This window comes from Periplaneta americana, chromosome 8 (assembly GCF_040183065.1).
Source record: "Periplaneta americana isolate PAMFEO1 chromosome 8, P.americana_PAMFEO1_priV1, whole genome shotgun sequence".
In the NCBI taxonomy this organism is placed as follows: Eukaryota; Metazoa; Arthropoda; class Insecta; order Blattodea; family Blattidae; genus Periplaneta; species Periplaneta americana.
Genome location: NC_091124.1, coordinates 92,662,707 through 92,685,085, shown reverse-complemented (window position 1 = coordinate 92,685,085; position 22,379 = coordinate 92,662,707). Strand labels below are relative to the sequence as shown.

General features: G+C 35.8%; 1 protein-coding gene across 2 annotated transcripts in view; it reads left to right on the top strand.

Annotated features, from left to right (window-relative positions):
• The window catches only part of LOC138704888 (uncharacterized), a 149,110-nt gene extending 127,539 nt beyond the window's left edge, over positions 1–21,571 (top strand). Inside the window, exons 4-7 of one of the 2 annotated variants that reach the window (XM_069833279.1) lie at positions 4,665–4,784; positions 6,979–7,112; positions 18,692–18,840; positions 21,256–21,571. In XM_069833279.1, the coding sequence (XP_069689380.1) occupies positions 4,665–4,784; positions 6,979–7,112; positions 18,692–18,840; positions 21,256–21,427 (575 nt within the window). In that variant the 3' untranslated portion in view covers positions 21,428–21,571. The remainder of the gene's footprint in view (positions 1–4,664; positions 4,785–6,978; positions 7,113–18,691; positions 18,841–21,255) is intronic. The other variant, XM_069833280.1, reaches the window with a different exon arrangement.
• Positions 21,572–22,379: the final 808 nt, after the last annotated feature.

The window sequence follows — 22,379 nt, the reverse complement described above, 5'->3', positions numbered from 1 at the left end:
CACCTAATATTATTAATATTGTTATTGAATAAGATATTGCAACTAATTAAGGTACTGCATTATCTTTAATTTCCTTGAATTCATAATTACGCATTTGCAAGAAGGCCTAACTTTTCCCTCTCTTTTTTTAAAAAAAATACGGACGTCACAATAACTGAGAAGTATAATTATTGCGCGATTTTTTCTTGCAGTGGTGAAAACATTTCTATAGGCCTACTGATTAATCTATTGAGCATAGTAATAGTAAACGCTGTAGTATTTTAGTGCGTGTACGCCTACTTAGCTCTTGTAAAACGAAATTTTCACTTTCACTTTCAACGGAACACTCACTTATATTCAGTTCTTGTATCTTGCAGTAAATTATCCATTTCTGATCATCTTTCCAATATAACCTCCCATTGAAACGACCACTTAAAATCATGAGCTAGAATTTATTATTTTAAAAACATTTCCACGTACATACTGTTATAATTGTTATGAACCACAATACAAAAGACAACACTGTGAAATTGGATTAATTTACCAAGATCAACATCAATACCGGTAGTATAAAATCACATATAGGCCTAGGCTATATTATTTCATTACTTTATGGTATTAATTAGAAGAATTAATTTTGAAGAGTTTACAAATATGCTGAAATAATTTATGACACCTCTTATAGAAATGTAAAAATATGTATGTACATTTTGAAACAATGGGTATAGCACCACTTGAAAATGTTGAGCATTTTAACAGTAACTTGTAAATTGTTCCATCACGTTGTCTATAGTGTTCATTTATTGTAGCACTTTTAGAACGAACGTGGTTCACATACATAAGAAGAAATGACGGTGGAATGAGTCGAACACATACAGTTTTCTTTAATTTTTAGCAAATGATGAAGTTGAATAGCCTATATATTGTTACTTCATATCATAACATAAGTAGAGTTGCCACCATAGATGTAACACCTGAAATGAATATTATTAAATAAATTAATGTATTGATAATGATACAAGAATAAAAAGAAATTAGGCTAGACATGACCTCACAAAATTACAAACACATGGTAAAACAAAAACAAAAAAAACTTTACGTATCCGTATATAATAAAACTAGATATTCCAGATATAATTTGTTTCACACGATAACCACCTCAGCCTATTTCGGCAGCAGCCATTATTAGTTACAGTTTGAGGTGCATTACCCAATCTCATACTAACCTTGTTAAGTTCTCTAACCTAATTCACTGAAAATTACGTAACAATACACAGGTCTAAAATACAGACAAATACACATTAATTACCTAATAAGTACAGCATGAAGATAATTCATTACTTTTGTCGGTATTTTCTAAAAGAGAAAGGGAAAACAGTAACAACATTATCTTCAATGTTTACATCACGTCGTTCACATTTTCATTAGGCCTATATCAGTAATGCTTGGTAAGTGAAACAATGCATGAAATTATTTTACATTTCGGGTCACATCATTCGAGAGTCGGAAAATGCAATTCGCCACTTTTAACATAGCATTGCTTGTTATATGAGAGAACTTTGACATTTACCTTAACCTATAAAGATACGACCTGTTGGTACCGAGTTCTTCACATAGCAAAATACAGACAATTTTCAAATATAACTTAGCTGAACAAACTTCAAATAACACTGTAATATGCTTGGCATATTTATAATATTCGTACTCAATCAGTAATGCACAATTAATCGAACTATTTTCACGACGCACAATGCTTTGTAATGGTACTATTCATCATTTCATAGGGCAGAGAGGCGAACCTAGCGGCAGAAATTGTCATGACTCACAGAGACCTACTCTCGATCGTGCTATGCGCCAGCTTGTGTAATCCCGTAAGCAACGGTACTGTCACAGCCTTGTATATGAGCACGTCAGTGGCTTAGTGGATAAAGCGTCAGCATGTAGAACTGAAAACCTGGGTTCGAGTCCCGATGTTGCAGAGGATTTTTCTCCGCTTCACCCATCCTTCATCATTATATGCTAATGCAGAATTCCTGCATGGAAATATCATACGTACTTCGGTACATTACAATAATATGATATGCGTAAATAATCACTTAGTGATTTAAAACGGAGCTCATTCCGTCAGATTCCAGCCAATTAAGCCACTCGTAATGAGTGCATCTCTGTACATAGTGTGTTGGACATTATGCCACTGTCACACATCTGTGACACGGGGTTGGCCACTAAAGGGAAACTAAGAGGTGGAACTTAAACTGAGAGGATTCAATCCGGCATCGGAACTGGAACTGGCTTAGTGGATAAAGTGTCAGCACGTAGCTGAAAACCCAGATTCGAGTCCCGGTGCCGGAGAAAATCTTTCTCTGCTCCACCCATCCTTCATTATACATGAAAGTAATTATGTATCTGCGTGAAGAGTGTTTTCCTCCAGGCATTCGAAATAAAAAGTGCGAATGCAATATTATAGCTTCCAAAAGTGTACTTGGTGTTTTTTATGTTTCTATGATAATTTTCACCCAGGAGCCTGCAATAGTACAGCATCCAGTACTTCAGGGAGTTTTAAGGTAAGCGTTCACTACATCGTATCGCACTCCTCGTACGAATCGCACGCAACGGATATTTTAAGTGCAGTGCGTTCACTGTAACGGCTTCACCTCATCGCCTCATCGGATTCCCCTATTAGCTGTTTAAAACATGACGTCATACGATATAGACATTACTGAAAGAGGAATTGAGGTTAGGTCTATTAATTACTTCTGTTAGCGAATAAGAACTTGTAATTGCTTCATGCGTCTTAATTGAAGAGGAAGAAACGAAAGAAATATCGGTTACATAATATATTTGCAAGAAACGACTTGATTACTGTAATGGGAAAGCCTCAAATTATAATTCTTCGCAATTTTCTACGAGCGAAATAAGTTTTCCGTCTGTCATTTTGGCGCGACATTGAACATGGCACAACGTAATAGTAACAGTTGACCAATTAAAATTGATTTATTAAAGAAGGCCATGATCGCACGCATCGGAAAAGTTGCCCATCCGAGAAACGTGGACGGATTTGCAGACAGGCGATGCGTGCGATACGATGTAGTGAACGCGGTTACATAACAATTACAGCAAAGATTGTCTTTTTCCGATCCGTGCGATTCGACCGATGCGTGCGAGTCTTTTTCCGATCCGTGCGATTCGACCGATGCGTGCGATACGATGTAGAGAAAGCTTACCTTTAACAATCAGTACAGGTTAATGACATATTTTTTAGTATATTGTGACAGCCGCATGAGATTCGATCTCACGACCGACGGAGGAAATGCAAGGTCGGCCGGCGCGGAGGTTGCGCTTCCTGTGGCATGTGCTGTGGCTTAGGGAGTAGAGTGGAGTGGGGAGAGAGCGGAGAGATATCCGGATGATTCGAGAATGGACACGCGCGGAAATCTCGAGATCGCGAACTCTCCAGAAACTATGGTTTGCTTATAAAAGAGAAGAAGCAAGTGAAAGTCAGTCAGTCCGTCAGTAAGCCAGTGTTGTTACAGGCAGATTTGGACAGTAAGCGAGTTAGTCTTGTGTAGCAGTGAAGCTAGCTTCGAGACCAGAGCGCGACTTGAGTTGTGTCCGTAACTGTGGAGCCTGAAGCCCGGAGTTCGAGTGCAGTGGACCGCAGTTGGAGGACCTGAGTTCGAAGTTCAGCGAATCGTCTCTGAAGGTTTGGGGTTCGAGATTCTGTGAACGCGAGTGACTGAGCTAGAAGAACTAGCCAAGACAAACGAGCTGTGAACAGAGAACTGACAGTTCTGTGTTGTAAATAGTGCTTTGTGAATATTAGTTAAGATTAACAGTTCATTGTTGTTCGTAATAGTCCAAGTAAATTGTCATTGTCGTTTGTGGAGTGCAATAACGAACGCTGTGTTGCTGTGCGGAGAGCAAATCCCATTGTTGACGGGAGTGAAATTAAATTGTAGAAAGTGAAGAGTTATTGTTGAGATAATAAAATTACATTGTTGTTCAGTATAAAAATTTACAATATTATATTTTGTTCTTCTTTTATACCTCATGTTAATGAACATGTAGACCTACACGTTATATAACATCATAACGTAGAATTCAAATTTTATATACATAATACGAATTATTATATTAATGATTTTTTAAGCTTCACGAACAGTATTTATTGCAAATTGTTAAGACAGTCTTATATATGTCGCGAAGTGTAATATAACGATTCATCTCCTATTAACTTGAAAAGTATTCTCGCTTTCCCTCTCACTCTCGCTCTGTCTACGCAGCGCATTCACAGGGAATGAATGGTAGGAGTGGATTACAGGCGCGTAGCGTGAAAGTATTCGGAGGGAAACGCTGACTATATTTATGCAACTTGTAGATTTGGATTCGATGCCTGTTGCCGTCATACCGGATTTCAATGGAAAGAATGACCTACATCCACTGTCAAAATAATACGACTTGAATTATGTTTCAGACCAACCAGGGCCTATGGGACACAAAGCTGAAACACGGGTATTTTTATTTTCAATGTACTTTCACCTCAAAAATTCCATGTTCTATCTGTGACATCTGTCTGACAATGGTTCCTTGTAAATCCCTTCAGACTATGCATTTCATTCAGAACTCTACATTTTATACAATTTTTAATATCATATATTTAATGTATTAATATGTTTCCGTTTCAGTATGGTTTGAGCCAACGGACACGAGGAAGGCTGGAAAGGTGTTTCAGTCTCGTTACTGGACAACATTATCTTTCGTATCTCCAAACTTAAACGAGTTACAAGTCATGTCACAAGCATCAGGTAAGGATCTATCACATGTAAAATCGCTTCTGTGAAATAGTTCCCTAGCGGCAGCTTAGTGTTTTGGATATATCTTTTTGCACGCATCATTATTTGTAATGTCAAGTGGTGATGTCATAAAAATGTACAATTACCAATATCAATATATTTATTTGTACATCACCATCCACAATGAATAAAATTTGAAGTTATAAGAGGTCCTTTAATTAAAATTAAAATTGCTAACCTTTCTAATCATCAATAAACTCGAGATAATAACGTTGTTTATACTCAAATGTCTCCAAGTGGAGCTGAGATGCATAATGTCATTTGAAAATGCATTATTGAAAGATATGTATTACAACTTCTTGTGATAGATACAGTATCTGAGAAGGTCTAATCAATAAACAAATTCTTACATCTTCTCAAAAAGCAGCGTCGGCTTTCCCTAAGCTCCTTTATGACTCAGAGTTTTGGTCTCTTACTGAAAGCAAGATCAGAGATTAGAAAAAGTGGAGATGAATTCTTTTTAGAAATGTAGTACTGTATGTTACACATTCATTCATTCATTCATTCATAGTTTTCTATTCAAGTAAGGTTTTTCACTGTCAACTTAGAATCTTCCTCATTTTCCGCCTTCCTCTAGTCTTCGCATACAATTCATATATCTTATTGTTATGCATAATTTTATTTTATGTGTTTTTCTTCTCCGAAATTTTCTCTTGTTCACAATTCATCTATCAGTAGGCAGTTCTTAGGCAGTAACCCAGCCAATTTCTTTTTCTCTTCCTGATCAGTTTCACCATTCTTCCTAACACAGCTTCATTTATTATTCTGACTGTCCATTTTACACGCTTCATTCTTCTCCATACTCACATTTCAAATGCTTCCAGTTGTTTCTCTTCACTTCGTCGTAATGTCCATGTTTCTGCTCCACACTCACTAGTCTCTTCCTTAGTTCTTTTTCCAGAAATCCTCGGAAGATGCTCCTTTTTCTATTAAAAGCATCATTTGCCATTGTTATTCTCCTTTTGACTTCCTGGCAGCAGCTTATGTTACTGCCTATAGTGCACCCGAAGTATTTCAAGCTGTCCACTTCTTCTACTGCCTCATTTGGAATTTGCATGTTTACCTTTCTTATACTTCTTCCGATAAACATGGTCTCCGTCTTGTATGCATTTATCGTCATCTCATACTGCTCTCGACTATCATTTAGTTCCAGTATCATATCCCTTAGCACCATCTCCTCTTCTGCCAGCAACGTCGTATACCATCAGCAAATCTTATGCACTTTACTCTTCTTCCTCCTACTATTACCCCTCCTATGTTCTGAAAACAGTTCTTCACTAAATCCTTCAAGTATATGTTGAGCAAGGTAGATGATAAAAGGCATCGTTGTCGTACGCCTCTTCCTATTTGACATTCCTCTGATATTTCTTCTGACTTTGACTCGTTTTATATAAAGATTACAAAATAGCCTCCTCTCTTTCTTATCCATACCTATTTTCATCAGGATTTACATAAAATTATTCCAATCTACTCTACCAAAAGTCTCTCAGGTTCACAAGTACTACAGACATTTATTTTTCTCTAGGTTCTTTTCGCCGATTGTTCGTAGCAGTCCAATTGTATCTATGGTACACTTTCCCTTCCTGAAGCCAAATTGTTCTTCCAACTCTTCTTCCATTCTAGAATACAAACATCGTTTCAGTATTCGAGGATTGTTGGACAAAAAAGGAACGAAGTCATATTACGAGAATTCGACATATTTAAACTGAGACAAAATTACTCGGTATAGAAACAATGCAGACCGATGATGATTGCATGTAAGAAATAATGATACATTACTGACAGTATTCAAAGAACAATGTTGGACGACGATTGGAAAAAAAAAACTTAACAATTTTAAGAACAGTCTCTTAAGAAAGAAACAAACCCTAAGGAAGGCTTTATTAATGAAGATAACTATGCCAACTATGATGATAATGGTTATGATGAAGTATTATATATCCATAACTGCTAGACTGACTTTGTACAAATTTATGTATTACTTTAAGAGTTTGAATACATTTTCTGTATATATCATATTTCTGTCAAGGAGAGAATGAGAAAATTACTGACTTCTAATAAAATAAGACGCCACAACTAATTTATCTCCATTTCTGTAAGAAAATAATATACCATCACACTAATATGTGACCATTTTCTCCTCTAGGACTATTTTACTCCTTAAACCAATTTGATTCAAGTGAAGAAGACAGAATTATAAGTGAAGCATCATTTCTCGCGAGGAATTTGGTAGAGCATATTGGAGCTGCTATTATTACATTGGGACGACTGGGAATTCTGGTAAGAAATAGATGTTATATTATTTTTTATTTTATTTTAATATGTGATCATGAGAAATACTTGGAAAGTATGTTACTGAAGCTACAAATATAGATTTCATTATTCCCATAAACATTATAAAAGGGATGAATCCGATTTATATAATTTCTATAAATAATGTAAATTCGATCACTTGTGGCCTTTCTCTTTATAATACTGCAGAGATGTTATATTTAGGGTTGGGGTTGTGTTGCCAGATTTTTTCGCAAGTCAATATTATTATTTTTAAGCTATATTGTTATGCTTTAATAAAACATGTGTACCTAGTGAACGAATTTGTATTTATTAAATGTTAAGTTATACAAGTTGCAGTTCGAAAATGTTTATCATGACCTTCAAACCTTCTTTTGCACGGAGACAAAGGATTGTCATATAAGGTAAATCACAGTTTATTTTATTAACACGAATTATATTTTATGCTGTGTGCAAAGGATATCAAATAATGTTTCTTCTAAAATTGTTATTCAATTTTAATTAAAAACAGACTGTCTTAATAATGCAGGAATGATTCCAAGCAATCCGAGAGCACTGAGAAGTATTGGGACCAACTAGAAAATAATGTAATCATAACCAAATCTATATAAATAATGCTGTAAGAACAATGGGATCAGGCAGACTAAGAATGAGGAAGGCATCCAAGCAGTAGGCCTAAGCCAATGGCGGCTCTTGCGTATTTCTTAAGAGGAGGAAAGAAGGTAACAGGACGAAATGACACCTTCTTGAATGAAACATGCTACAAATTAGCCAACATGCACACATGTAAGACCAGGTAGTGTTGGGCAACGCCTTCCCTTCTGTATAGCAATAATCTGTTTTTGTAAACTGAGTTTTCTAAATTTTACATAAAATATAATGTTTTCACTTCCATTCATTTTTGAATAATTGCACAAATTAACAATTACAAGGAAATTCACCTCGCAGCATTTTTCGAGCACACTACAGCATCACACGTGTTGGAAGAGACTCTAGCAACTAACACGTAATCGGAACCGCGGAAATGGGAAATAATCTGAGGAAAGCGAGAACACTGCACCCACCCACGTGGTCTGTGTTGCCACATGTACATTGTACAAGTTCAGTATCGCATGCTTTTGAAGAATATCAGTTCTTGTAAAGTCATGCTACCATTATTGTTCAAAGTTGCCGGTGCCCAATTTTTTATGTTAAAAATAATGTAGTTTGGAGTACCTACTTACTTTCAATTTCAAATATATTTGTACAAAACTGACAACTTGGCTGGTGCCCTGTCTAGTACACAATGAACGGAAGTGAATTTCAGGGGCCAAAAAGATCTGCGATACTAACGTAGAACTACTTCCTTTTGTTTTATATAAACCGAGCCCCTATCACGCCGTAGAGGAGAAGTGAGAAATATGTTCCCAAATTGAAGCAGCAGAAAGCCGCCATTTGTTAGGTAGAAAACGCGCAGGATTTCGAAACCGCTATTTGAATACGTGGTGTATTACGTATCCGAAAGCTAAATGTTTTTGTTTAAAGGAACAATATGTACTTCCTTTGCGATACCTTTAATACCGTGTCTCTGCTGTCAGCAGAATTGCTAGGTTTTCTGCGAGGGAAGTCGGGGTATCAGAAGCTAACCTAAGACATTAGACTTGTCAACAATTTAGCCTATCATAAGATTCATAGCAGTTTTCTGCACAGTGTTCACGTGCTTTTTAATGTAATAGATCTATTTGCCTCCGTGAGAAACACTAAAATACGTAGGACACACAGTACAGTGAACACTAATTACAATAATTTTTTCTTTTACTAACCGCGAATAGCCTATGTTTTAACAATTTGCTAATAAATTAATTTTGGAACCGGTACTGCAACAGTTTCACTATCTGACGATGAATCCATGTGAAGAGTCCACTGCAAGAATGATGGGTGTCATTTGGAATACATTTTGCAGGAGAAGCAATTGAAAGTTTGAAATGCTTAGCGCTCAAAGCTTAACTGTGATTTTCCGAATATTACTGGACAAAGACTATCAGTATTAATGCCATATAACTCTCTATGTACATTCTATATGTCTTAAGCTGTGCATTGATAGTCTTGGTTCATTTTAGACAAGAAAGTGACATCCATCATTCTTGCAGTGGACTCTTCATGTTTAAACATAGTTCACTAAACCATAAAACGCAGCAATTGTATGTCTCTGTTATTAGTGCAAAGTACGATATCAAAACGCTATCTTTCTTGCCAGTCAATGCACTTGAAATACACAATGTTTACTAATAGCGAGAACAGCGACTAGGGACCGAACGGAATAATCAAGAATGCGGTAGAACTAGAAGAAGTATTATTTTGCGAGTTTAGTTGCCTTACGGCAATCAGCTGGGCTACCTCATAGACTTACTAAATATCCACAGGTTATGTCTGTGTTTACAATGTTACCATTTGAGTCAATATATAAATAAAAATATCGGATAATAGGAAATACAGACTAATTTGTTTAAATATGTTCAAGGATAATATCTTTAAAATCGGGATTTTTGTCAATCCCGACTCCCTTTAATCGGGACTCAACCAGGAAATTGGGAGAATCCCGCCTAAATTGGGATACCCGACAACCTTGGCTGTCAGACATAGATACTATGTTCAGACTTGCATAATTTTCATGGAACTCTGAATGTGAACATTCATAACCACGGTTAATAAAAGAATTAATATGTCAACTTTTTAATTCACTCTGCAGGTTAAACTGCTGTATGAAGTCAAAAAAGTAGTAGCAGCAGTAGCAGGAATAGTAGTGGTAATAATAGCAGTAGCAGCAGCAATAACACAAGAAAACGTTTCATTAATCCGTAACTAAGACAGGAATTACTTTCAGTCAGTTATATTAAAAATATATATTTGTATAATTTATGCAGTTTCTGTGGGTGCTATTCATAGACATTTCGCTAGCCCGCGTTACAAGCGTGCTAAGTAGGATTCATATCATATCATATCATATCATATCATATCATATCATATCATATCATATCATATCATATCATATCATATCATATCATATCATATCATATCATATCGCTGACACTGGTTTATGAATACGAAAAACGTTAGTTCGCTGATCATCCACCGAAAGCACGCGCTAAGAATGTCTATGAATACGGTCCTGTATATTTAAGTTGGGTGAATAATTTTATTATTCATGTATGCACTGAAACATCAGCTGTTTGAAGAAAATGAATGATATAGAGTGAGTGTATAATAACGTAGTCTGAAAGATAATTACTATCTTCGAAATGAGTTGAACACACTGAATGACTCAATGTAGGGTAGAAATTCTCTCTGCGGATTGCACCTATCCACTTTCGATTAAGGGAATCTTTACTCAGAGGAAACTTGAAGCATAAAGAGTCACATGGCAAGTACAGTAGTTTGTCTTCTGTAACATAATATGGAGAAAAAATCGTCGTAGAAATTAAGGATTAACTAACCAGTGAAATATAACATTCCTTCCTTCTTTATCGTTACATCCGTGTGCATTGCTGCAATAAAAAGCAGCACACGAAAGAACCATACTTATTCAGCTCTACCAAACAAATGGCCGCTCGTCGACTGTTCAATTTGGGAACATAACACTAGCGCCAGTGAGCGGTCTAGCGGTTATTTAGTAAGTCTATGATATAAACACGACTTTAACTTTCAAATATCTCTGAAAGTTTCAAACCATGAATAGTAGCCTATATAAAGTGCAATGAATAAAATTTTTTATTTATAATTTAAAAAAAGTTTATATGGTGTCTTTCATAGCGTTGCGTTAAAACTGTTTTATTGTGCCTCCTCCTAGATGTGTCATAGTCTGGTTGAATGCAAGATCGTTAGATGGCAGCGGTAGCGAGCTTGCTGCACGACCAGTCTGTTTCTATTTCCCGCCTAAGCGCTGATTCAGAGGAGGATCTCCTCCCTCTCCGTTCATTTACTCGCTTTAAAACCCTGCTTCCTTCTCTGGCCGCTAGTGCGCTGTTGTCTATGTATGTTAACTGCAGTAGAGGAGGAATGGATTGGCTTTCCTCCACACAAATAATCTCGCATCTTTCTCACAGTTTTCTAACAGCACATGAGTGCGCATCGTTTAAAACTCGATCAACCGAGGTTTTTTTTATAGCTGTGAACTTAAAAATGATCGAATCTTCCCTGAATTTCAAGGCACATATTTTATTTGGTATTTAATTTCAAAAGAAGAAAAATGTGAGGAGGACGTTCCTCCCTTCCCTCCCCCGAGAAACCGCCACTGGCCTAAGCGTATGATGTTCCATACAACATATTGAATTACAGAAAATAATAGGTATGCGCTAAAAATGGGTGGCCAAACTACATTAAATGAAGCTTCATCGCTCACTATCAGATGATCCATAAAGTAATTCTGATTACTGACCAATTTTTTGTAAGCAAACAGCCTACATCAGAAGTTGTTGGTTATCTCTTGGTTTCAATTCTTTCAGTAATTGGATCTTGTATGGAAATAGGTGCAAATCTTTTCTTAAGGTTTTTTGCGTTGACCTCTGAGATATTTCCAGCCCAGGAGAACCAGTTCGGGTTGATTATTTGGGATTCTCCTCAATACTATCCTGAACAACGCGTTGAATATTCACGTCACTTCCGGTAGAAAGTGGTCATCCAGGTCTTGAAAGATTTCTCATTGGACCTTGCTGCCTTAAGAATCGGATTGTTGATTCGGAGTATGAATTTCACACATTAAAATGAAGACAAAGGGTCCGTTGAGTCTGGATTATTGAATGCCATCTCTCTCTCTCTCTCTCTCTCTCTCTATATATATATATATATATATATATATATATATATATATATATATATATATATATGTGTGTGTGTGTGTGTGTGTACACAATATACGGACGTTGTAGAATATGGGCATTATATTAGTGGAAATGAAAGTTGTAGATCAAAACAGAAATGGACTTCAATTCAGTGGATTTGAAAGAAGTAGAAATTAAATATATTTGCCAAAAGATTGTGTAGAGATAAATAACGGACGTCGTGTCTATGAGCGACGTATCTTGAAGCAATCAGAAGTGACATATTCTGATGAGAAGTGTAAGAATATGGAGCATGGAAGGATCATTGTGTGACTTAAATACGGTATGTTGTATTATTTACAGCATTTTCATCAAGAACAAATTATTGCTCCTTGATGAACATAATATTTTCACTCACATCACCAGAGCTGAGTAATTTTGTTAACTTATTTATCACTTATACTATCAAATTAGTATTTTCGTCTTTACACACATTCCTTTTTACAATATCTACAAATTCTTCTAAAACATCTACAAACTGATGTTAACTTCTGCAAATGCTTCGAGGGGCCTATTTCCTCTAGAATTAACCTTTATGTGCAATAGTTACCTTGAATGGAAGCCGTAATTTAAGGACCAAGTTCAAGAGAAAGATATAGAAGGAAATATGTAACTCCATCATTATTTTATAATGTTCAACTACTTTCCGGCATACACTTATTATAATGTGATATCACATCATCAACACTCATAATTTCTTCGAATTTTTAACTCTTGAAAAATTCAAAACTTAAACTACGTGTAATTGCTTCATTCTGGAAGCACTTTTGAGTGACCAAACTAGGGTGTAAATACTGGGTAGGCAGGTCCAGGCATAAATTCTTCTTGTTTTTTTTATTGGGTTATTTTACGACGCTGTATCAACATCTAGGTTATTTAGCGTCTGAATGAGATGAAGGTGATAATGGCGGTGAAATGAGTCCGGGGTCCAGCACCGAAAGTTACACAGCATTTGCTCGTATTGGGTTGAGAGATTCGAACCCGGGCCACCTGGTTTCGCGGCCAGACGCGCTGACCGTTACTCCACAGGTGTGGACTCTTGGTTGTAAAGCTATCAATTATTCGTTCCTTAAAATTCTAATCAATAGCAAGTTGTTTGACCAGTTTCTTTTCAATGGCGATTGCACTGAGAGAATTTAAAATTTCATTCTTCATTGAATTTTTTTACTTGGTTATTTAACGACGCTGTATCAACTACTAGGTTATTTAGAGTCGTTGCGATTGGTGATGACGAGATGGTAATTTGAAAGATGGAGCCGAGAATTCGCCATAGATAACCTGAAATTTGCCTTACGGTTGGAGAAAATCTCGGAAAAACTCCAGCCAGGTAATCAGCAAGAGGGAATCGGATCCACGCCCGCAATTCAGGATCGGAAGGCAAGCGCTGAGCCAACTGAGGTACGCCGGTGGCTTTAATTGAGTTGCGAAAATAATTTTTTACCCTTTTGAGTATGCTCATACGCCTTTCGGAGAAAGCTTTAGTAACGGAGAATGTCAAGACCAACTTGATAATAAGTCGTGTTACCTCTTTATAGATGGTTTGAAGACTATTGCTAATTATGAATTTCAAGAGATCTACAGAGAGTAAATGCTTTTCTTCATCTATGGAGGCCTAAATACTCTAATATTCTTTAATTCATTTTCTAATCGTACTTTGTTGAAAAATGGTTATGTGGACAGAAAGCTATTTAATTTCATCATATGAAAATTTAGTTTATATCCCAAAAAGGAATTTGACTAATTTCATCTTTTCAACATCTCCTAAACGTGCAGTCAGTGTGTACAAAATTTCGCAGGTTGATAGTTTGAGGGACATGAAGTCTTGAATAATTTCAAGGGCAAAATTGTTCTACGGCCGGACATAGACATGAAATCTTGTTCCATATATTTATTTCACTGAAAATGCTTTTAGAGTGATATGTTCTTTATTCCTCCGATGATCTTCTTTATTTCAGTATTAATCATATTAAATTTATGTATGATGTAAGTTTTTTTAAGGAGTGCAAAAAAGGTGATCTATATATGTAAAAATATCTTTATAAGGACAAATTAGGTAAATAAATTGCATTTTATTTAGAATATTAAGCATGCCCGAAGCAAAATTGAACTACCCAGCATCCCACTCTTCATTATTGTCTTTAGATGTATGCTAAACGTCTTTCATTGTATTGTGCGTAAATTCTATGCACCGCTCGGAAATTATAAGCACATTTTGTTTCATACATCCAACTTGAAAACGGTTTCTTTGTTAATTCAACATACAATGACCTCAATGTTCTCACAGTATGAGCCATTTTACATAAAATTAGTATGTAAGATACATGCACATGCACTGTTGATTAAACTAATACTCCATAATGCAGCGTATTTACAGAAGACCAATATATTTTTTATATTGGGTTATTTTACGACGCTGTATCAACATCCAGGTTATTTAGCGTCTGAATGATATGAAGGTGATAATGCCGGTGAAATGAGTCCGGGGTCCAGCACCGAAAGTTACCCAGCATTTGCTCGTATTGGGTTGAGGGAAAACCCCGGAAAAACCTCAACCAAGTAACTTGCCCCGACCGGGATTCGAACCCGGGCCACCTGGTTTTGCGACCAAACGCGCTGACCGTTACTCCACAGGTGTTGACTGACCAATATAGGGCGACGTATTATATTTCGACGTTGAAACTAGCCACGTTTCCTACTGATCTCAGTGAATCGATACCCCTTCCCCGGCCTCCACTCAAGCTTCCGAGTGCTGCTGCCTATGATGATTCTATCACAAGTCTCTCGCATTGAACTCTCCATCCTGGAATGACTGTCAACAGTGAATTTTACATATGGATGGATCGAAACGAAACCAAGTTTACAATACATCGTTAATACGTACTTATTCTATTACTAGGCATAATAACTATTTTTTTTTTGGGTAGACAAAGCCTCAAAAGCCTCTTAAGAGCTGTGTCACTGGCACTTTTATTTTCATTCAGATAGTTAGGCATATTCGAGAAGACACTAGAACTGTCTCTGTTTTTTAACAATTCTGGGTATTTTAAAAATGTTTTTGATTTCACAGCACATTTGTCAGGTCTAACAGTATCACATTCTTGCAAAATGTTTAATATAGGTAAATAATTGAAGGGGTGAGAATGACATAGTCCTAAGTCACACAGACGAGAATTCGCAAGAGAACTTTCAGTTCAGATTCCAATGCGTTGTTATAATTTCTTCAGCGTATATGTACGTCATTTATTTTGTAAATTTTATATTATTTTACTAGTAGCTTCCTATTATATACGAAATGAATCGTACAAAATTTCATTTTTGTTAAAAATGTGACTTTGGACTATCTCATTCTCACCCCTTTAATTGGATATTTCACTCCAGTAAAATGAATAATTGTTTTCTTTAACCACTGAGCGTTTAAAACCTTAAATAGGTATTTGAAAAGTGTACGATTGTTGTTAATTGCGCCTCTGTTCTGTAGTTTGATCTGCAACCTTTCACATTACAATATCGGGGCATCATGATGAGAGGTTACCGGCATTAATTACGATATGCTGTCAACTAAAAAAGGAAACTTCAAAATTGCACTTTATACATTAAATGTGTAGTTTTTTCCAAATGAACATACACCAAAAGTAACTATACCACTAGTAAAATGTGTACAAATATTTGATTAAACAGTAATTAAAGGGTTCAGAACCGTAGTGGACCAAGCGCCATTTACTAAAACCGTAGAAAACAAGAGTTAAAATGAAATTTTTACTATAATTCAATGCAAACATATACTGTAGCAAGTAATATAAAGTATACACACTCAAACTAAACGATATGTCAATCTTCATTAAACTATGCTTAACTTAGTTTAATCCTTGCTTTCTCCGTTTTTAATAAATGGCGCTTGGTCCACAATGGCTCTGAACCCTTCAATTCTTGAGTGACCACACGTTTTCACGTTAAAATTATCTTGGAAAAATATTATCAAACCGTGTTTCCATATTATCTACATGTCTGAGTGTGAAAATAGAATAATTTGGATCAAACTTGATTATTTTTACATCTTAAAAAAATATTAAAAACAACATAAACAATGCTACAAAACAACCAAACACATGAACACAAAGAGTCGACAGCATTTGGGAATGCGGTCGTCTGTTACATGTGCCGTAGAATTTCTGGTATGTGACTTCACAAGCTTGTACAGTAGAATTAATCGGAATTAGTATGTAACAAGTGCTTCCTATGTCCGTTTGTTCACGTGTGAGTAAGTAAAAGTAACATAGATATACTGTGTGTGCGTGTGTGTGTGTGTGTGTGTGTGTAAGATAAATAAATGGAACGAGAGACTGTAAAAAACAAGTACTGCGCAGTCCAGACGCAGGAAATTGACATTAATAATTGTTTTAAAAACGCTGACGAGCAGAACGCTTCCGGCCACCATGGTGTTGGCTGCAATGTTGCCAACGTGCAAAAATCGACTGCAGAAACATGTGGTATGGGATTGAAAACCATGCGAAAAATATTATTAGTGAAGAAAAGAGTGTTTGTTTCGTGTCATGCTTACAGTAATCAACGGCTAAGGTCATTATTGTCTTTTGAGAATTTAAATTCTCTCCTGCGTTATTTGTATTACGTGCGTGCGTAAAGTACGATGTGGCAATGTTGTACGCTGCCTTGCTTTAGCTAACTGTCTCCTTCGACGCAGACGCTAGCAGATGACTGCCTTCTCAATTGCCGTCGACTTCTAACTTGGGCACTAAATTATTTCGCACCAAGGCCTGTCTTCCTCATTGTCCTCAGTTTTGGCATCTGCTATCTTAATTTGGGTGAGTAAATAACGTAATTTTTACATAAACAATTTTTCTTCTATTGAGTTAATTATGAAGAAAATTGCCACAAAACCGTGTGGTGAAATTTATTTATCTGGTAGTTTGAGATTCAAGAGTGTTCATGACTAAAATAAACGAACTGTAGGCCAATATCCAATATATACACTGCCGAGAAAAAAAAAACACCACAACACTTGAAAAATTTGAAATATCAAATCATAATACAAATTATAGCATTACTGTGTGCTTCTATGGACCTCTTTGTGTTAGGCAAGTGTTAATTCATGTTTTTGGAAGAAAAGTTTACCTATTGGGTGGTTTGTGACACCATCTTTGCCACTTCCTGTCCCTTAGTCTGTATTTATTGCTGTGACATTAAAATTTACAATCCTAAACATAAGCAGCTAAAACAAATTTACAACATTTTTGTTTTCTTTTTTTGCTTATAATGGAATTCTGTGATATTGAACTGAGTTTTAAACAACGTTTAAGAGAGTTAAGATGCCGTTAAAACCCATGAAATCTGCTAGAGCAGTGGCGTTGGTAGAGGATAGCAGCATCTTACGTTATGTGGATCATTGTTGCATACAACTTCGTCGACGATTTCACATACAGTGCAGAGGTACAGGGAACTTTGTTCATATTCTCGAAGACCGGGATATGATAATAAAAGATTAACTTCTTGCAATAGATGACCAGTTCTTGCTCCCTCAAGTGCTGCGTAACCGTCGCACCACTGCGGTCTAAGCCAGAAATCGACTGGAAAAAGTGCGAGGTGTAAATGTGAGTGAGTGGAGTGTGAGGAGGAGGTTACATGAAGCTGGCCTGATCTCCAGAAGAACTGCTCCTGGCTCGTGAAACTTGCTTACAGAGTGCAAAGGAAGATCAGGCATGGGCTGAAGAATAGTGGAGAACAGTTTTTGTCTCCGATGAGACCCAATTCTGCCTCAGATCCCCAAATGGAAGAGAAAAATTGTTGAAGAGGACTGGAGAAAGGTATTCTCCTTGCAAATTTTCATCATGGACAGCATTTCGTAGCCGTTCAGTGATGGTGTGGGCAGGCATCAGTTTTACTCTACTTATGGACTTTGCCTTTGTGGAAGGTGAGTTTCTTACTGCCCATCGCTACATGAAAGAAATCCTTGGGCAACATGTTCTTTCTTTCACGTCATTTATTGTTGACAATTTAGTGGTCTTGGAAGACAGTACACGTCCTCTTGTGGCGCGATATGTCCTCCAGTACCTCAGTGAAGTAGGGATCCAACTCATGCAATGGCCATCACGTAGTGCGGATCTTATCCCAATTGATCATCTGTGGGATATTTTAGGGAGGAATGTCCGTCACCATGCTCCAGATAATCTTCAAGAGCTACGGGGCCATGTTTGCGTCACATAACGTAAGCTGTGGTCATCCTCTACCAACGCGACTTCTCTAGTGGCGTTCTCGGGGCTTAACGACATCTTAACTCTCTTAAATATTGTTTAAAACTGAGTTCATTATCACAGAATTCCATTATAAGCATAACAAGAAAACAATAGTGTTGTAGCTTTGTTTTGGCTGCTTGTGTTTAGGGTTATAAATTTTAATGGCACAGCAATAAATATAGAGTAAGGGACTGGAAGTGGCAAAAAGGGTGTCATAAACCACCCAATGAGTATACTTTCCTTTCCAAAACAAGAATTAATACTTGCTTAAGACAAACAGTTCCTTAGAAGCACACAGTAATGTTATAATTTGTATTATAGTTTGATATTTCAAATTTATTCAAGTGGTGTGTATTTTTTTTTTTTTTTTTTTTTTTGCTCGGGATTGTATAATGTAAAATCTTATAAACCTTTCAAAACACTAGTCAAGTTTGTTAATGTAATCACTTTAATATTTCATTAGGTGGTTAGAGAAGGTGAAGCTGATGAACCAATGCTAACTTCGAGAAGAAACATTCCACACACAAAATCTAGTGTGTTTGTACGCCATTATCAAGTTCCATTCAATATAAGTGAAAGAGAAATAATCAATGTCTCTGGAGCTGGAGACTGGTAAGTTAATATACAATCATACTTTTATATAACGTAGCCTATATATACTATATTGGCGATTATGAAATTAAAATCATACCATATCTTGAGATAAACAATTATCATCTTTAAAATGAGGAATAAAGAACATACTAAACGAATTTTAAAGACCGAATTATTAGAAATATGGTGATCAGTGATCACGTTTGGTGTCATAAATAAATATCTCTCAAAGTTTGAATTGCCCCGCAAATATGTTTCCGTCCAGGTTGTTCGCCGACGATAGAAAAGAAAATATGTGAGAACAAATAAATTAAATGCATAAACAATGGATTACTCTTTCAAATTTAAGTATCATAATAGCACTGCCTGCTGGATCACATCCATAAGATGCGATCCAGCAGGCAGTGGATCACATCCATAAGATGCGATCCAACAGGCAGTGCATAATAGAAAGGGACCCATACACGCTAAAACTCATGGGGGAGGTAAGTCTTTACGTGCATGGAACCCTTTAGGGATGCCATTTGAACTTTTAAAAGGGCATGAGGGCGAGAAGGTGAAAACGAAATTGAAATTAACATTGATTTTAAACTTCGCCTTCAATATTTAAATTGGCGTGTTTTTCGCTTAAATTAAATTTATTTGAAATAAAAATAGTTATTTAGATTGAGAAGTTTTGAAATAAAAGTCCGGTATAATAATAATTTTGTATCAACAGAAGCTACCCTAAATAATCAATTTACAATGAACAATGATTAAAAACAATTATGTATGTGACAATTTGATAGAAAATAAAAGATAAATTATAAGAAAACATAGGAAATCATTTATATCGGAGTTTCAGGTTAATTCAGTTTTTGACCAAATTGTTAAATATAAATCAAATTAGCTACAATATACAGTCTAATCCGTTTGAAAAGACATAAAATAAAATGACTATAAAATTTATAATGTGGGTGTTGTAGATTTCATTTCAGTTGATTGTATAAAACTCCCGTGTTTTATATAATCATTGTTACCGCATAAGAAACTAGAAGAAGTTACTCAGCAACGACCGAATAAACAAAATGCTTCTTCAGTAGATGGGTATGTTTTTGACGAAGCAACCTTTGATGTCAGTGGGCGATGTTCCAACAGGATGGAGCACCATCTCAATGGGTAACAGACGTCCGTGATTATCTGTATGACACATTTGGTAACAATTGTGATCGAGGAGGACCAATTATGTGGCCTTCAAATTCCCCAGACCTGACATCACCCGATTTCTTTCTTTGGGGTTTCATGAAGAATTATGTACTGTATATGGACAGCAACCCAGGGATATTCATGATCTCAGAGCAAAGATTTTCTCAGCTTTTGAGAAGGTTACCTCCTGAGATATTACACCACATATGGGAGGAACTGTGTCGTGTTCGCAATGGTGAGGTCTAAATTTGACAAAACTCCCATTCTTCTAGAATGCATGTACAAATTATTATTTAACAATAAAATAGCAACAGTTCTCATTTGATCATTATATCATCCCAAACGGATCACACTGTAGGCCTACATTACGGATGAAAAAGAAAATGATCTCGCGCAAAAATTTTGTAATACAAGCCTGAACGAAAAGAATTTGGCACACGAAATTCATTTGAAGAGCAAAAGAGAACATGTAAGGCTAACTTTGTGAAGAAAATTGAAAAAAAAAAAAATAAAATAAAAAATAAATAAATAATAATAATAATAATAATAATAATAATAATAATAATAGAAACAAGTTCTATCTTCGAACTACGGTAGTGATAAAAATCAATTACAAATTAATAATAATAATAATAATAATAATAATAATAATAATAGAAACAAGTTCTATCTTCGAACTACGGTAGTGATAAAAATCAATTACAAATTATTATTATTATTATTATTATTATTATTATTATTATTATTATTATTATTATTGTTATTAATTTGTAATTGATTTTTATCACTACAGTAGTTCGAAAATAGAACTTGTTTCTGTAATCATCATCATTATTATTATTATTATTATTATTATTATTATTATTATTACTTCATAGCCTATATCTACTATTTAATACTGTTCATGAGTGACTTTTAGGATTGAGTTTATATAGATTAATTAAGTCGCCTAGAATAAAACTGCACTTTATACAAAAATCTGATTTGTCAGAAAATGCTATAATCTAATGCAGTTAGACTCCAAACGGATATTTTACTACTAAGGTTAAAGCAGATAAATTCCAGTTTGACTCCAAACGAGCAGTTCATCGCTTTCCCTACAAAATCCTGCATTCAAACATACTTTAATCCGACATTTAATAATTTGGAGAAAGTGCAGTTTGACTCTAGGTGACTCAATTATGTGGTATTCAAAATTACTGATTTTTTAAATATTTTCCTAACTCAGGTTTAAATTTAAATTTACAGTTTAGCTGCCGGCATGATAGAAGCCATGTTGCGCGGTCTACCAGAAACTGAATGTGTGTCTGCAGGATTCTCTTCCGCTTCATGGGCCCTAAAATCATCTTCTGCTGTACCTCTTCAGATTCCTGTTTCAGATAGACCACTGCGTGCAGAATATACTCACATTTATTCTTAAAAGTATTAATTGTAATTCATATGGTGTACGAAGGATAAGTACAGAGTATCAGTATTTGAGACTAGAATATTTCATTCTTCTTCACATGTTGGTAAACAGATATTATAAGACAGAAATATTTAAAAGTGGGCTGGAAGAGCCCAAAACTCTACAATAAATATTCAATTACTCTCCCATCCCATTGCGCCTCACCTATCCCATGCTATCATATCTTCGTCTCAATTAAACCTACGTTCTCAATAAAATGAATTATTTGTCTAATTTAGACTGGTACTTTATTTCACGAAAAGAAAAGCCTGTTTTTCCAATAACAGTTCCATTACATGTATTATATAATTTCACCACAGATATTACACTATCTACAAGACTTCACCTTGACGATACCCCTCTTTGTAGAGACGATCTTTAAGTTAATTTTTTGACGTGAATACGTCTTTAAAATCAGACGGGTATATAGGGTACCAGGATGGGAACTTCAATATAACGATGTAACTTTTGCAGGGTGATCCATTCCGACACCATAACTTCGTGACTAATAACACGATTCAAATACATGTGGTCTTGTTCGGTCGGGCATATGAATATGACGCGAGCATGAACTCGGTGGGGACCCGTGCGACTGGCGGCCATTTTGGGGGTACGCGAAAATTTCCGGGCAGTAGGACTATATCTTGCGACTCCGATGTGCTAGCGTCCTGGTTTTGATGCCAAAAGAAAGATCTCATCTAGATCTGTCGATATGTATTCACGTAAAACACACCCAATTTTCTAACTTAAATAGGTCTGTATTAATAGTTCAAGTTGACTCTACAATAAAAGAATTGTCATGTGACATGTCTCATGCCTTGAAAAGATTTCCAGATATTTAAATGATTCCCTCCATGAATGCTACAGTGTATAAAGTTTTTACTTGTTAGATGCCTTTAATACAGAGACAGAGATAAAGATACTA